The 18,275-nt window shown below is 40.4% G+C and overlaps 1 protein-coding gene across 1 annotated transcript in view; it reads left to right on the top strand.

Moving 5' to 3' along the window:
* The window catches only part of prmt3 (protein arginine methyltransferase 3), a 326,098-nt gene that overhangs the window by 11,556 nt on the left and 296,267 nt on the right, over positions 1 to 18,275 (top strand). The window contains exons 2-5 of the mRNA XM_034163908.1: positions 2,652 to 2,772; positions 5,932 to 6,014; positions 6,112 to 6,161; positions 13,790 to 13,895. Of these exons, the coding sequence (XP_034019799.1) occupies positions 2,652 to 2,772; positions 5,932 to 6,014; positions 6,112 to 6,161; positions 13,790 to 13,895 (360 nt within the window). The remainder of the gene's footprint in view (positions 1 to 2,651; positions 2,773 to 5,931; positions 6,015 to 6,111; positions 6,162 to 13,789; positions 13,896 to 18,275) is intronic.

The following is an 18,275-nucleotide window of genomic DNA, read 5'->3' as shown; positions in this document are numbered from 1 at the left end:
CGAGCTTCTTCACCTTGTCCCTGAGTGTAAGCCCTGATACCCTGCTGATGAACCTCATTTCCCCCACTTGTATCAGTGACCTTGTTCTTTCAGTCACTCCTCAAAGCTCATGACAGAGGTGAGGATAGGCACATAAATCGACTGTTAAATCAAGAGCGTCACCTTCTGGCTCAGTTCTTTCTTCACTATGATGTCCACAAGACATTAGATGCAGCACTGATTTGTCTCTGATGAACACACCCAAAGATACTTGACCTCCTCCACTTGGGACAATCGCTCTCCCCGACTCAGAGGAGGCAATCCATCCTTTTCCGACATAGGACCATGGTCTCAGATTTGGAGGTGCTGATCATCATCTATTACCTCACACTCAGTCTCAAACCTGCTCAGTGCACTTCTGAGATAACTGTCTGAGGCCAACAGAACTACATCATCTGCAAAAAGTAGAGATGTAATTCTGAGCTCATGAATCTGGAGACCCTCTACTCTTTGAATTCACCTTGAAACACTGTCCATGAAAATCACAAACAGGATGGGTGACAAACAAGTGGCCGTCCAACACCCACTTCTCACCGGCGTTGGAACAGTGTCACTGAGGAAATGACGCTGCAATTGGTCTGTGGTGCTGTCCAAGAAACAGGTCCACAATTTATTCATCAACCTCTGTCAAAGCTATTTAAAGATGTCAATCATGATAACGGGACTCTTGTCTGTTGCGGGCAAGAAAAGAGAATCGTGCGGCGTTTAATTCACACAGTGGTGGTTTTTTTTCCGTTCCTCATAACATGCCTTTTCTGTGGGAGAGAGCGTGAAGGTTCTGTGTTGTGGACAGACTTTCAGTCAGTCTTTTCCACCAGCACTTGCTGTGTGGCTGTGGGAAAAGACTGACTGTAGTTGAAGTTCTGCTGATGCATGCTGCACATCCAGTGCTGTAGGGGAGACCGGGATCGTTTGACCCGGGAAAATTTTAAAATTTGTAACTCTCTGAAACACTGTTGCCTGCATTTTGAGGACCACATTTTGTGAAGTAAAGCCATAGTTTTTTTTTAATCTTTGTTAGAGCCTTACTTTAAACCCAAAAGAAACAAAGCATCAGGCCAAAACATGGAAGCCTGTGAAAATGTACCTGTGTCAGGGCCAATGAACCAGGGCCCTCTGGCGCCCTCTTTTGGCTGCCCTTCAACCTGTTTGTAAAATAAAAATACTACTCTATCATTCTGGGAGGGGGATTAGTCTGTGCCATCAGTCTTATAGCCATCGTTATTAACTACCAATACTTCATTAATTTGCTGACAGATCGTCAATATAATACTAGTATAAGTATGTTGCATAACTAGACAATTAGGTAACAGCTCAAAAACGGTTTTAATAACAGTAACACAAATCAATATCGAATTGAATCGAACGGAAATAATCGGTTCTGAATCTTAAGAATTGGAATCGAATCGATTCTGGAAATTTGAATTGATACCCAGCTCTGTTATATAGCGCTTCTCCATCTGCATCAGATGCTCAAAGGCAGCACTTTACAATAATGCCTCACATTCACCCTGAAGTTGCTGCCATACACGGTGCTCACTACACACCGGGAGCAACTAGGGGATTAAGGACCTTGCCCAAGGTGTTGGTCTCACAGGACGGCTTTCAGACGGCTTTTCAGTCATGTGACTATCCGAGAAATTGTGCATGAGCTGGACATGCCCCAACATGTCCTGTGAGGCTTCATCACGGCGTTGCTTTGCGCCATGCAGACCAACACGGAGGTGGTTTTGTGCCGCGCCATGAGCGGCATGGTGGCGCATCCCTCCGCTCCTCTTTCCATGAAAAAAAACTCCTGTAACAGTGGAATGTGCCGAAAAAGTACTGATGTCCACGTCTTCTGCCATTGTTGTGTAAGTCAGACGACGTTCCGGATCAACAAAGCCTTCACGTTGGAAATGATCTGGTTGATTCAGCCTGTCTATCGGCGCTCGGAGTGCACTGCGCTCTCAGACACTGTGGGCGGTCTTTAAACTGGCTGTAACACTCCTTAATCTGTGTAATCCCCATAAAATCGTCCCTGAAAACCATCTGAATTTTCCGAATGGTGTCCACCTGGAGGTCTCTCACAGTTTCTGGAAAAATTTGATGCAGCAAAGCTCCAAATCATTCAGACATTTTATTCGCAATAAAAATCCGACGAGAGGGGTGGACCACTGCTCACTCAAAGCCTGCTCACAGGCGAATGACGCAACCGACAGGCGTGAAAAAACTCACGCATGCGCACGAACGTTCAAGCTTGGCTGATGCAATCACACGTGATTCAAATCCATATGGTTTTTGAAAAAAATAAAAAGGTCCGATACTTATATATATATATATATATATATATATATATATATATATATATATATATATATATATGTATATATGTATATATATATGTTGCATTTGTTGAACCTCCCTTAAGTTTTATTTTTGGGCCTTAAGGCTCACACACCATGCCTACAAAACATTTGGCTATGGATATAAAATTAATGGCTATCACCAGTTAATTTGAACATAGCTTAACCAGTAACACCAGCAGTGCTTGCAATAATCTTTTATTTAAATGGGAGCTATTAATAAAGATTTTATTTTGTCATGCTATGATGGAGCTTTTATTTTGACAGACTGTGATGGAGGTGTTGAGGAGATTCCTGAGCTGTCTGATGGTGAGAGTGAGGATGATGAAGATGAAGAACAGTGGCTGGAGGAGGACAGTCAAACGGTTGAGTGTCTGTTTTGTGACAGGTGAGGTCACTGTTAAATTTTTTTGTTGTTGTTTTTTGGGGGGGATGTTGGTGGCGGGGGGTGGATTTGCTTTCAGGGTTCTTTATAAATTCACATATTTTACTCTTTAAAATATGAGTGGTCTGGGCCTGGTAAGGCTCCTGTTCAGTGGTTGACCATGCTGTTTCTGGCCTCCGTGCTCACTGTTCATATGTACACCATGATAAAAGTGTTGACCCATGGAACAACGAGGAAGAGGAAACATGATCTGACCCAGAGGAAGCCCGGAGAGCCCGTCAGCGAACACATGTGGCTGGGCTTGCAGCAGCCTGGCTGGGCACAGCCCAAAAGGCAGTATGGTCTTTCCATCTCCAACCCTGTGAGCTCACCACCTGCAGGGGGAACCGCTAGGGTCAGGTGCACGGTCCCATAGGTGGCAGTGAGAGTTGAGGGCCTCAACGGACCACACCCGGGCGACAGAGGCTAGCTCTAGGGGCATGGAACATGGAAGGCCCCAAGTGAAGGAGTTCAAGTACCTCAGGGTCTTGTTCACCAGTGAGTTGACAATGGAGCGTGAGATTGGCCGGAGAATCAGCGCAGCAGGGGCGATGTTGCATTCACTCTCCCGTACTGTTGTGACGAAAAGGGAGCTGAGCCAAAAGACGAAGCTCTCGATCTACTGGTCAAGTCTTTGTTCCTACTTTCACCTATGGTCATGAGGGTTGGGTCATGACCGAAAGAACTAGATCGTGGGTACAAGCAGCCGAAATGGGTTTCTTCAAGAGGGTGGCTGGTGTCTCCTCTTTGAACTGAATTGAAAAATTGAATTGAAATAGATTTATTTTGAACATAAAAGAAAAAATAAAACGACAGACAACGTAAAATTAAAGTTAGTTCAAAAAGGAGTGAGAAGTTGGAACTTATCTAATCCCACCCCTTCTCCCTGTATAATGATTTATATATCAATCCCTGTTTCCTTAAAAATACTATTGACAATCATGATAATAATGATGATGATAATAATAGCAACAAATAATAGTAACAATAATAATGATACAATGATACAATACAGTTTTAGAAAAAAGACAGACATAAGGAACCCGCCAAAACAAAAGACAACAGAAAAGATAGACCCAACTAACAATGAACATAAATAAATCCATATACAAATATAGAAATAAATAATCAATAACAGTTTCCCGTGAACACCTAGTAACTCTCACACTTCATCCCTGTGTCCTGTGAAAACACATTCCTTATATTTTGTTTTAAACTGTTGAATGTTTGGACACTGCTTTAACTCCTCATTCATACCGTTCCACAGTCTCACCCCACAGAATCAAATGCAGAATCGTTTCTTGTTTGTGCTGCTCCTTCGTGTTGAAAAGACCCAGCTGAGGTGGTTTAGGCATCTGGTAAGGATGCCCCCTGGGCGCCTCCCTAGGGAGGTGTTCCAGGCACGTCCATCTGGGAGGAGACCCCGGGGAAGACCCAGGACGAGGTGGAGAGATTATATTTCCACTCTGGCCTGGGAACACCTCGGGATCCCCCAGTCAGAGGTGGTCAATGTGGCTCAGGAAAGTTTTTGTGTAGGCTCTCAGTTGTCCAGGTGGTTGCTGGACTCACGTCAAGCAACCCAGTCCAGTCGAAGATTCACGCTTCTCTACTATGGCCCAGGAAAGGGAAGTTTGGGGTCCCCTGCTGGCAGGGTTGGCCGGCATTTTCTCTTCTGGAATATTCCGCCGGAATTTTCCGGAATTTACCCTGGAAAATGCCGCTTTTTCTAGATTTTGCCAGTCCGGTGGAATTTTCTGGCATAATCTGTCAGAATCTCTGATAGTATTGGAAATTCAATACGATCGTTTTCATGTCTAACACTCTACAGCAGGGGGTTCAAAATAGACATCAGTGCGGGTACAAAATTTATACCCACATGCCAGTAAATTCTGGAAAATTCCGGTGTAATATTCCAGGAGAGAAGGTGCCGGCCAACCCAGCTTGCTGGAGCTGCTGCCCCTGTAACTCAATCCCAGATAAGCGGTTGAAGATGAGTGAGTGATGAGTTAGATAAAAGTGTTTGCCAAATGCATAAATGTAATTCTAGGTTATGGATAGAGGTTATAGTTGGGCTGCTAAAATAGCCAGTTTGTGATCATTGGCCTCCCACATATACACAACTGGAAGTGCCAGAACAGTAGCTGGTATACGAGGGTAGGCTGAAAAGTTCTAAGGCTCACTATAATGCAGTTAATGCATTACTCCTTCATGGGGAGCCTTAGAACTTTTCAGCCTACCCTCGTATCTTGGTTTGGATCTCTAGGAGTAGCCTTTTATTTTCTCCTAAGGCTCTTTGCAGGCCAGCTGCAAAAATCAAGTTGTCTTTTGGCATGTCTCATATAATGTGACTTGTTCAAATGTGATGTAAATGTCTACCAATATGTGTACTTCAGTTCAGTTCAGTGTGGAAAAAATATTTTGGGATTATATTTTCTTCCCGTATGACCCAGCATCACATGAAGTTGCAGGAATTGGCCTCCACTGGCTTTTGAAAATGGCTAAATTCTTTAGCTTTGTGGAGATCAGCTAAAAGGTTTTTGAGTAACAAACTAGAAAGACGCTCAGTGGGGCATTATTGTATTGTTATTCTTATGTTGTAAACAATTTCACAAAGTCTGTTTGTGAACTTAATTTTGATGTAGTTGATGTAAGGTTCGATCTCATGAGTGTTACAGGCAACTGATGCTCTGGTCTAATTAAAAAAAGTTAACGTTGAACCCTGTAATGTTACCTCCTCCATAGAAGTTATTGTTGATGCTCATATGCACTTTATGACATCATAAACAAACCTGTATTTCGTGGAATTTTCTTTTTTTATTGTGCAGCTTTTCTGAGTCATAAAATTAACGCAGCGCATCTCAAACACACACAAGCAACTAGACTTTATGATGCAACTGTTAATGAAAGAATCATGTTGGTTTGAACCATTAAATGCTGAGGTAGAAGTGTTTTATTTCTGTTTAACAGCGGTACATATCAGTGATTCAGAGATGGTGTCTGAGCTTTTGCTTGCCTTTTGTTTCACAGCTTGTTTGTGTAAATGTTTTAAATTAAAGCTTCCTTCCGAGACACATTTCATATTGGTATTTGTTTTCTGTCTGAGGACGTGTTGCTGTTTTTCAGCTTGCTGAGCTCGGTGTCGGCCGCCCTGCAGCACTGCAAAGCTGAGCACCAGCTCAGCCTCGTGGACGTGATAAGAAAACACAGTGAGTACCCGCAGACGTCCTCTGTGCTGTTTTTCATGTCCACTAACATTTTTTTTTTGCTGCTGTTGCAGTTGCTCACTCTTCTTTTCTTTATTAGATTTGGATGACTACGGTTACATAAAGATGATCAACTTCATTCGGTCAACAGTAAGAAGATTTTACCTTTTTGTTTTCCCAAACTGAAGTTACCTGTGATCCCTGTTTCTTAGCACTAAGAAGACAACTAATCAATTGGAAGAAAATTGGTTATGGGTCAGTTTAAGTTATTTATACTTTGGATCGTGCAGTACTACCAATAATGTGAGACATCGGGTCAACAAGAACCCCCACCAGGCTGATTTATTAAAAAAAAGAAAAAAATGAAGTAAATGAAAAATAATGCTGAAAAATAACAAAAAAAGCAAACAAAAGCAAAACAACAACCACTCCAAATTGTGACATTTTGTCACTATTAAATTGAACTCAGTAATGCAGGCAGAAACTGAAGCTGATGGTAGGTGCAAAAACAAGGTGATTTATTACATTTCCCAAAAACCCCTAAAGTTCCAAAACAGCTGACAATGTGAACATGACTCAAAAAAGCAAACCCAAGTGAATAATCAATAAGGGAAACTAACTGATAGGGCAAAACATAAATGATCCAGGGCTGGATCCAGAGTGAAAATCTGACAGATGCATTTTTGCCCAATGATAAAATAAAAATCGTACGCGTCTTGTTATTCAATAATCTTCATTCTTTTATTCGTGTGCAACATACACTGTCACACTTCTTTGAATATATTTATTATACTTGATGCATAGTGAACACTTCTTATTTGTATAAATATGATGTCCTAAAAAACAACACTGTAACAAAAATTGACTGTAAACAGGATCAAATTTATTGCCAAAATCTTTCAATTACGAGGTCTGTCAATAAAGTAACGGTCCTTTTTATTTTTTTCAAAAACTATATGGATTTCATTCATATGTTTTTACGTCAGACATGCTTGAACCCTCGTGCGCATGCGTGAGTTTTTCCACGCCTGTTGGTTACGTCATTTGCTTGTGAGCACGCCTTGTGGAAGGAGTGGTCCCGCCCCCTCGTCGGATTTTCATTGTCTGGAAATGGCGGAATGATTTGGGGTTTTTTCCATCAGAATTTTTTCAGAAGCTGTTAGAGACTGGCACCTGGAAACCATTCGAAAAATTTATCTGGCTTTCGGTGAAAATTTTACGGGCTTCACAAAGAATTTGGACTGTAACTACAGCTTTAAGGACCCCTTTAAGGACGCTCGATGCACTGCGCTCCGAGCTGCGACGACGCGGCACAAGCCACCGGACCATTTCTAAACGGATGGCTCTGTGGATACAAGACAGTCGTGTGCTCTTTCTCTGGTTATCACAAGAGCTGGACATCAGCCATTTTCCGGCAGATTTCACTTTTAACAAGATATTTTGTCATGGAAAGCCGTGCTGAGGCTTCGCGCGTCACGACCGATTCGCTTTGGAAGCGAGACAAAGGAACACCACCATTTCGGCGTGTCAGAGAACACGATTGGACATGTCTATCTCGGCTTTCAGTGCTTGCCAGTCCAGTAAGTATCAGTGAAATTGTGCAGAGCTGAACATGTCCAAACGTGTCCTCTGACACGCCGAAATGGAGGTGTTCCTTTGTCTCGCTTCCAAAGCGAATCGGTCTTTACGCGCAAAGCCTCTGCGCGGCTTTCCATGACAAAATCTCTTGTTAAAAGTGAAATCTGACGGAAAATGGCTGATGTCCAGCTCTTGTGATAACCAGAGAAAGAGCACACGACGGTCTCGTATCCACAGAGCCATCCGTTTAGAAATGGTCCGGTGGCTTGTGCCTCGTTGTCGCAGCTCGGAGCGTAGTGCGTCGAGCGTCCTTAAAGCTGTCCTTAAAGCTGTCCTTAAAGCTGTAGTTACAGTCCTTATTCTCTGTGAAACCCGTAAAAAAGTTTCACCGAAAGCCAGATAAATTTTTCGAATGGTTTCCAGGCGCCAGACTCTAACAGCTTCTGAAAAAATTCTGATGGAAAAAAAGTCCTTTTCATTCCGCCATGTCCAGACAATGAAAATTCCAACGAGGGGGCGGGACCACTCCTTCCCAAGGCGTGCTCACAGACAAATGACGTCACCGACAGGCGTGGAAAAACTCACGCATGTGCACGAGGGTTCAAGCATGTCTGATGTAAAAACATATGAATGAAATCCATATAGTTTTTGAAAAAAATAAAAAGGACCGTTACTTTATTGACAGACCTCGTATACCTGAATCTATATATGATTTTTTTTCAAATGATAAAATCAATAAAAATATGACTGCATATATTCTTAATAATAATATATTGAGATACAGACAGTTCACAGAAGACATGTTCCATTGATACCAGTCAAAATTAGAAACAGTCCAGCAGGTAATGATATGTCCACAGTTGTGATATGTGTACAATTGTGATGTATTTGTTTTAGTATATTTAGATTTTTGTTGTGATTTGGCATTTTATAAGCCAATTAAATTGAAATTGAATTGAAATTGAACATTTTATTGAGTCTTAAAGTAAATAAATGTGACATTGGTCACTGGATCCATAAACTTTGGACATAATAAACTCTACATGGTGAATCCTTGATCTCTGGACATAAATAGGAATAAACAAAATCTGTAGTTTTTGTTAAAAGCATTTCCTTTCAGACATTATTGGCATGAATGTCTTTCCATATATCTGAGCTGAGCTCTTACAGCTGCTGTGCTTCACTTCAGAATGTAATTTGTAAAGAAATACAGCACATTTCATTTTGGGAGGAAAAAAACATTTTAGTCGATTGTAGTTTCTTGTCTGTATTACAACGTTTGTAAGAGGTGTCATTTTATTTAAAGTGGCAATTCGTTTTGAAGTTATTAATACCGACTGGACTCTGTCTCGGCAGAGAGCCGCGCAGTGTTTGGAGCTGTGTGAACGGAACGGAGGATGATTCCAGTTTCTTGACTGTAACAAGACAAGAGTCCCAGTTATTGACTTTAATCCACACAAAAGTGACTCACGGTATTTTAGTGGCTTTGAGAGGGGTTAAGAAGCGGACTTGCCGTTTCTGAAGAGCAGCGAATCAAAGAACCAACGAGCTAGTGGATCGAAGCATTGCTTCAGTGGTTCACGGCTTCAAAGTGGAGTCGCGCTGCAGAAACAGTTGATTACAGAGCCGCTGCAGACCAAACCCTGAATATCCGACTTTATTTGTACATTCGTATGACTCTGAAACTCAGAAAAATCTATATAATTTACACACTATAGGTTGACATGAAAACCACTGAAAAGCTGTGTTCACCGCGGGGACACGTTCGGCACTATTCGGGATTATTCAAGATTTTTTTTTTTTACTGTTGACGAACGATGTGTAAAAAAATTTGACTGATGCAACTTCATCGGTCCAGACCGGTCTGGATCCGGGCCTGTGATCAACACCAAAACCACAAAATGATGAAGCAGTGTCAGAACTCACGATCATATTCACGGACGAACCGCACGAAAGAATGAAGGACCTGACAGCGAGCAGAGGAAGTGCTTAAATGCAAAACAACAAATCATAACAGCTGCACAACAATGAGAACAGAAACAATCCACATGGAAAGGAACCGAACACAAGGTGGCAAAAACTAATAAGACAACAGCCAGAAAAATAACATAAACAAGGGTGAATGGAAAATAAATAATACCCAGTGTTGCCACAGTTATTTTGAAAAAGTAATCCAATTGCTGATTACTCTTTGAAAAAGTAGCTTAGTTACTTTACTGATTACTCAATTTTAAAAGTAACTAAGTTATATTACTAGTTACTGCCGACAACACCCCCCCCCCCCCGCCACCCCAACATGAAAATGCTAACCCGTTTTGCCAACACTCACTTTATAGTCACCCTTTCTTGACTTCACTGAACATAAATACTTGTTTTATAAAAAATAAGTCAGTCTTTCTTGATCTCATTTAACTGTTGACAGCAGTGTAACAGTAAAACTTGCAATTCCTAACAACATTCTTTTTAAATGTAACTATTAAATTCTTTCTAATATTTTTCTAACATTTAAATTCTCTCTACACATTTTAGTTGTTGAAATTATTATTATAAGTATTACACTATGTAACAAATTTTTATTTTTGTTTTGTTCTTGGGTACACAGTGTGTTTTCCTAACCTGTTATGCCTTAAATAAATAGAAAATAGCTGTTATTCCACAGAAACTTTGCTTCTGTGATCAGGACAATAATATTTTGAAATTTGTCTGTTTTCAAGAATATTCTCGATTCGCCTTCACTACTACTGAGTAGTCTTCTAGAATATTATTTAACTGCTAGAACTGCCCAGAATTTTCTAGAAGTTTCCAGAATTATGTAGAAATTTCAAGAAACTTTTAGAACTTTCTAGAACGTAAAAAAAATAATAAAATCAAAGTTTGTGCTAAATGTAGTCATTTTTCTGTAGACTTTAGACATAAGCAGTTGAACTATAACACTTAGAAGCCAGGAACAAAAATTGTGTTACATAGTGTTATTAGTAATAGTAAAAAAAAAAGGGTTCAAAAGTGGATCTTTAATTTAGGGGTGTTGTGGGGGGTGCATCCCTGCCCCGCTCCACGTCCCCTTTTCGTCTGGATTCGCCCCTGCTTTGGTGTTTGAGCAGGAAGAAGGGATAACGTTTCTTTATACAGAAAACACGACCAGATTGACAGGTAAGGGTTAGGGTTAGGGTTATCAGCGTTTCTTTATATGTCATGTCGTTTAGGTGCAACATGAGTTTAGGTGCATTTGGGTGGAAAAAAGTATTAGTTGTTCACACGTCACGGATCAGCTGTTTTTAGAGAGAAGACAGAGCGGCACAGAGTTTAAAATAAAGGGAAATAAGTGTAAAAATGTCTTTGTAAAGTTGAGTGCAGGTGTTCCGTCGTCACCGCGCTTTGAAAAATGACAACTGTTTATTCAGCTCAGAACTGCTGCAGAAAACTGCGGAGGAAAAGCTCGCAGCTTACTGAAAGTGGGAAAAGTGGGCAGTTCAGTCGAACCCCGACCCCCTGCCCGCGGGCCACGTTTAATGGTGTGATCGACCCACAACGCAAAAATAATAGTAACACACAGTGATTTGGAGAAGTAACTTTAATCTGATTACTAATTTGGAAAGATTAGCGTGTCAGATTATTCGTTACTGAAAAAAGAGGTCAGATTAGAGTAACCGGCATCTCTGATAATCCATTAACCAAACATAACCACAAAACAGGAGAAACAAGAATACAAAAACAAATGTGAGCCTTTGGAGTGAAAAACTGAGCAACAGGGTTGAAAACAAACATAATAACTAAGAATGAAATCAGAAGGTGACTGAACACAAAAGATTATTGGAACTAAACAATGAACATGAACTACAGCCACAAGACAGTGAGGAATATGGAACATTTCGATTAATTTTTTTCACATTCTCTTGCTTTCAACATAATTTAGAACTGAAGCAACTTGTTTGTTTGATATATAGAACAGAAATACACCCCAAATGCTTTATTTTTAAGTCAGATTATCAGTGTTGTATAGTAACAAAGTAAAAATACTTCACTACTGTACTTAAGTACGTTTTGGGAGACTTTGTACTTGAGTTTTTTAATTCAGCTTACTTTCACTTTTACTTCACTACATTTCCGACCTTAATTGCATACTTCTACTCCGATACATTTTCTATGCGCCATGCCGTTACTCGTTCCCCCCCCCCCCCCCCCCCCCCCACACACACGAAAAAAGTCCTGTTTTCACCCAGAGACACCACTGATTACTAGTGACTGCAACGAAGTCAGGCTGATTTGTCATGAGGCATGTCCAGTAGGCTTTTTTGCAGTTGCGCACTTGGGGGGTGTTTGTCAGGAAAATGATCATTTCTCTGTCTGCAATCAGCTTTTCTGCAGTGCGGCTTTGCTTTGAACTTTCAACCAATCGAAGCAGTGATTCGCAGGTCGAAGTAGTGCTTCGATCTACGATTCGTGGATTGATTGTTTTATTTCGATTTATCCTAATTTTTCCCGCTAAAACCCTGAAGAGCATATGTCTGTGAGTAATATTTAATATTTTTATGTTAAACCGACCTGTTATGGTCTTCTGAAACAGTTGATAGATGTATTTTCTAACTTAAAAACGGGACCGATGCTAACGCGTCTATGGTGTCTATGGTGTTTTCAATGTTAAAGTCAGCATTAAGCTGTTCGCATCAGCATGTTTGTGTTGATTTGTTTTCTGTATAATTAATGGCTCAGCGTTCGTTGTCGTAAAAGAGTCAAATTGTAATTTTTAAATTTATTTTTATTCATATATTATAGCAACAACAATAATAGTCAATAATAATAGACTAATAATGTTACAATACAATTTTAGAGAAAGAGACAAAAAGAACCTAATGAAACAAAACACAACAGAAAAGATAAAACCATGTAACAATGAAAATAAATAAATACATATAGAAATAAATAACTGTTTCCTGTGAACACCTAGTGAGTAGCCTACTCTCGTTTAGGTTTTGAAACCTTGTTTCTGAAGTGTTTTTGTGTGATTTGCACAATTTTCAGTATTTTGACTAATACTACCAGTCATTTACAAGCCTAGATAAACTTTTATATAAAAAAAAAAAATCAGTCCGTTTTTGATTATTAACATTTACTTACTTACTTACTTTTACTTTCAGTACTTGAGTACATTTAGTTGTACATTACTTGTCATACTTAAGTACAATAAATACTAGATACTTTAAGACTTTTACTTGAGTAGCATTTCAATCAGTGACTTGAACTTCTACCAAAGTCATTTTTTTAATGGGTATCTGTACTTTTCCTTAAGTGTGATTTTCCGGTACTTTATACAACACTGCAGATTATTGAAAAACTACCCCTCCATCACAGTTGAAGCTGAGAATACATAGGACCTTCCCTGGATTGACAATGGTACATTGCATATATCTTCTTTGTCTTTCGGCTGTTCCCGTTAGGGGTCGCCACAACAGATCAATCGTTTCCATCTCACCCTGTCCTCTGTATCTTCCTCTGTCACACCAACCACCTGCATGTTGTCTCTCAGCACATCCATGAACCTCCTCTTTGGTCTCCCTCTTCTCCTCCTGCCTGGTGGCTCCATCCTCAGTTCCACCCTTCTAGTTTTCTTCTTCTCCTGCTGTTCGTGGCAACGTTTTCCTCCTCTTCTTCGTCGTCTTCGCCCAGCAGTAGCCCAATTTCCACCGGCAACCTGTTGGGCAATAGCACCGGTGGCGGACGTTGTTAACCCGGGCCGCGACCGATCCGGTATGGGAATTCGATTCTGAGTCTGCATAGTTGGGTTGGCTTGTTTTACGCCGGATTCCCTTCCTGACGCAACCCTCCTCATTTATCCGGGCTTGGGACCGGCACTCAGAATGTACTGGCTGCACACCCCATGTGGGTTTCAACATGATTGGAGCATTGTTAAATTTTGACCCCTGTGTAATTCTTTATTGACCCCTGTAGCTCAATAGCTCAATAGAGGTCAGCTCCAGGATGGCGCCATATCTGAAAATGAACATTAGTTAATTTAGCATATATGTGCCAAATTCCATACTTTTATCACAAAATGAACAATTTTTATGGAAATTGTAGCTAGGCTGCACCACTATTTGCCCTTTTCTATTGTTGAAATTATCTTTAACTGTAGAGCTATTGAAGGAAAAGCTACTCTACAGAGATAGTCCTTTTGTCAGTTAAAAAGTTGTACATTTTTTCAGAAATGTGATGTATCAAGTCTGACGAGGCTGTCAGGTGCTGCTGCACCCTGGGAGAGTGAAACTTTCCTGCGACCCGTCCTGCAGGATGATCCCTTACTGCAGACAGGTACCAGACCCCCTTTAATTAAGTCAGTCATGTGAGCGTTAATAAAACCTTAAATGCTTTTTACTTCCATTGCTGTCCTTATCTTATTCTTATCTTCTTATGGTTAAATAAGTTACATAATGCAGGAACGATTTCTTGATTTATCAGTCAATAAAACATGTAAGATTCTGTTTGAATCTTTGGAAATCGAAATTATTTTGGTTGTAGGTCTTTGAACAAAACACCACATTTAAATGTGTTTGTTACCATAGTTCATCCATTGTTCATCTTGTGCTTAACTTTGACATATTAAAATTATTTCCTGACATTTGTTAACCAACCAATTCATGATCATACACAGGTGCAAGATCTCCATCGACAGATGCATGAATGATTTGTTTCGTCTTTCTCCATTTTAACACCAAGGTTTCTCAGACAAACTTTTATTTGGGTTAACCACCCAGGTATATTTGACAACACAGTTCAGCAATTTTTAATGTATATATCATATGTATATATTTTCCCTCAGCCCCAACCAGTCTCAGCAGAAGACTGCCCCTCCCTGAGCCTGGTTCTGCTGGAGGTTTCTTCCTGTTAAGAGGGAGTTTTTCCTTCCCACTGTTGCCAAGTGCTTGCTCACAGGGGGTCGTTTTGACCGTTGGGGTTTTTCATAATTATTGTATGGCCTTGCCTTACAATATAAAGCGCCTTGGGGCAACTGTTTGTTGTGATTTGGCGCTATATAAAAAAAAAAGTTGAAGTTGAAGTTGATATCAGTCTGAGAGACCGGTGCCACCTGTGATTAGGTGGTGGACACTCATACATACAGATATGCAAGACATATAGATATGCTCCACCATCTGGTGCTCCCCGGCACATGAGCGTGAGCCAAAGATGTTAAGGTAGTGACTGTGGGGAGAATTGTGACGCACAGTAATTCAGTTTATTCATATAGTGTTTACATATAGTGCCAAATCACAACATAAGTCATCCCAAGGCACTTCACAAGTTTAGGGGCTAACCTTGCCAAGCACGTAGGCAACTGTGGTAAGGAAAAACTCCCTCTGGCATTTTTGTGAGGAAGAAATCTTAAGCAGACCGGCCTCTGAGGGGTGACCCACTGCTTCGGCCATTCTTTCCAGATCAAGTAAACAAAATACAACAAAGAATTTTCAAACATGCAAAACTATAACAGAAAAAGTATGCTGACAGTACAATCCATCAGCAGTAGGCCTGTCACAATAACAAATTTTGCTGGATGATATCTTGCCTAAGAAAATATCACGATAATCGATAATATCACAATATTATTGTCTAGATTATTTTAAGACCATTTTATGCCATTGATGCAATGATATTGCATAACAATGCAAGTACATCCTTTGAGATGCTGCTTTTCAGCTTTGTTGAATGGCTGCATCCCTTTAATTCTAAAATGAGTATCACTGTGAATGTGCACCATTTTGCACTGTCTTGTTTATATTTGCATTGTCGAGGTATTGGGCGGGGGTGTCTCTCCACATCCAGCTGCAGTCTTTGTTCCCAGTCGGGTAATCAGGATGGGATGGTGATGTTTAAGGCACATTTTGTGGTTGGTTGTATTTCCAGTTTTTGCTGCCGCTGTTTTCTAGCAAAGGTGATGTAGCGGCTCAATTGCGTTGGGTTCTCCTGACTGATCCGTCTTCAGTCTGAAACATTCACACAACAGCTGTGGAATTAGGCTTTGAAACCAAGTCCATGTACTCCTCCTTTTGGGATTGAAACGTTCTGGATATAATTGTGCAGTCGACTCGGGTGGCTGTTTACTGTGGCATACTGTTCACTTTGTGTGTGTATGGGCGGAGCGCCTCACACGCACAGGGGGCTGAGCCCACAGCGCCCCCCTTCTCCCCTGCTGACGGAGGCTGAGAGGGACAAAAGCAGCAGCAGCGCAGCTCACTGGAATGTTTGTGACAACAAACACCCATGTAAAGGATGATGTATCGAGGCCTGCAAAATGATCGTGTTCGTCTCGATATTTATCGAATGATAAGTCGATGAAGATGAGTAAACAAAATATGGGAAAACTACAAAAAAAAGGAAGAGTAAAATTGGAATGACGAAATGGATAGAAAACATAGCTAGTGGTGATACTGCAACCCAAAGTTAGGAACGTTGGGATGATAAAAATATGAATAGAAACAAAATCGTAGCAATCTTCTCATCTAAGTCACACTCTGACGAAATGTATGAGTAACAGATCCGAAATTTTGATTTCCCTTCCTGTCTGTTTTTGTCCTGTAAAAGCCGTTTTTCATTAAATGTTGATTTCAGCTGATGTGTGGGAAATCAGTCGGAAAGTTTTGCACACACTCAAAACTTTGAGCGGAAAGCAGACTGAGAGCTTACCTGGTGGTTGCATGTTTTTTAACCTTTTTTTTCCTGATACTTGTTCGTTAGCGTGCCAGTGGACAGCCAGTAAACCTTAGTTTTATCCCTGCATTATCTGTTGGTCTTCCTTTTGTGTCTGGAAGTGCTGCGCACCTCAATCCGTGGTTGTTCACTCACTCCAACAGAGCCCCAAATTCACTGGAGACCAACAGATTAGGTGATTTATGCCACCATACAAATGATTTCAATCTATTGCTAATCAGTTTGCTCAGTCTGTCACAGTGTGACTCCGCCTTTACATTTGCTTTGGCTTTCATTTGATTGCAGACAGCATCAACCTAAGATATTATATACTGTGTTCATGTTTTGATTGGTAAACTTGATTCCATTTGTTCGTAGACTTCCTGCATTTCAGGCATGTAACATATTACAAAAAATGGGGACGCTAAAGCACCACTTTGTAATGTTGCCATTCCTTCTTACCACACTTTAAAACAAAACAAAACTAAATATTTTAACACTGAGGATACCAAGCGATGAAGTGTTTCAGGTGTTAATTTTGTCCTGTTCTTTCTGCAAACGCATTTTAACATATGCAGTGGTACGGGGTTGTCAGTGTTGCATTTTTCCCTTCAAAATTCTGCACACATTTTCTCTTGGGAACAGGTCAGGACTGCAGGCAGGTCAGCCCAGTAGCCGTACCCTCTTGTTCCACTGTCATAATTTTCTTATGTGTGCAAAATGTGGTGTTGCATTGTCTTTTTGAAAAATGCACAGACATCCCTGGAAAATATGTCATTTTGAAGGCAGCATATATTTCTGTAAAAGTTCAGTGTATTTTTCTGTGTTAATGTTGCCATCACAGAGGTGTAAATTGCCTTTGCCGAGGGCTCTGACACAACCACAGGTCATAAGGCTGGACTTGGACTTGTTGCTGATAACAGTCTGAATGGTCCTTTTTGTCTTTGGTTCACAGCACAGGGTGTCCATTTCTTCCAAAAAAAGATTCAGAATACTGATTCGTCTGACCACAGCACATTTCCACTGTGTGATGATTCAAGCCCAGAGATGTTGATACACTGAAATTCCTCCAGATTCCTTGAATCAGAAATGATATTATGTTATATGATGTGCTGTAGATTGAGAAATTTGCAAATTCCTTCCAATCTTTCTTTTTTCTTTGAGAAGCAATGTTTTTAAACATTGCTACAATTTTTATTATGCACTTGTTGACAACCTGGAGATCCTCTGCCCATCTCTGCTCTTCAAAGAGTCGCCCTTTCATGGATACTGCTTTTGGATTTAATCATAATTACACTCACCTGTTGACATCATCTGTTTTAAATAGCATCATTATTTAATTTTCTGTAACCTCGATACGACCTGTATCAACTTTTTTTGGAATGTGCTGCAAGCCTGAGATGCAGGAATGGATAGACATTCATAAACTAGGACCTTGACCCAGGAACCACAGGTTCTAGATGTGGTCGTTTGTACTATATGAGGAGGACAACTGGCTTTTGGGGAAAATGTATTTACAGTTCTGTTACATTTTTTAAATATTGCCATAGAAAAATTTCTTGGCTTTTATGAAACTCTTTGTTGAAGGTTTAAATCTGTTTTCACTTGTGTTCAAATTTCTCAAATTAATTTTTGTTGTCAGTAAGCTTTTCTGAAGCTGCTTAACCAGGACAATATTCCATGTAAAGAAATTACCTACAACTGAAGTTTTATATTTGTTCTGTGACAGTGTTCACATTAGATTAAATTTATTTTTTCTTTTTTTGGCCGTTTTTTGTCCAGAGTGTAAATGTGTTAATTCTGGGTTTGAGGTCACATGCACACAAAAAATGTCCAAATTTGAATTTGCTGTCTGGGATGTAAGAGGATGGACAGACTGCTGAATTCTGCCAGGTCTGGAGGTCTCACAGGCTTTTATTTTGAAATACAGAATCTTATTGTGGAAGTGTATACTGGGCTGATCCCCTTATTGTTTTCACGACTTGAATCCTCATGAAAAAATACACAAGT

This window comes from Thalassophryne amazonica, chromosome 2 (assembly GCF_902500255.1).
Source record: "Thalassophryne amazonica chromosome 2, fThaAma1.1, whole genome shotgun sequence".
Classification (NCBI taxonomy): domain Eukaryota; kingdom Metazoa; phylum Chordata; class Actinopteri; order Batrachoidiformes; family Batrachoididae; genus Thalassophryne; species Thalassophryne amazonica.
Note: the sequence above shows the minus strand (reverse complement) of the source record. Positions and strands in the feature narration are given on the sequence as shown.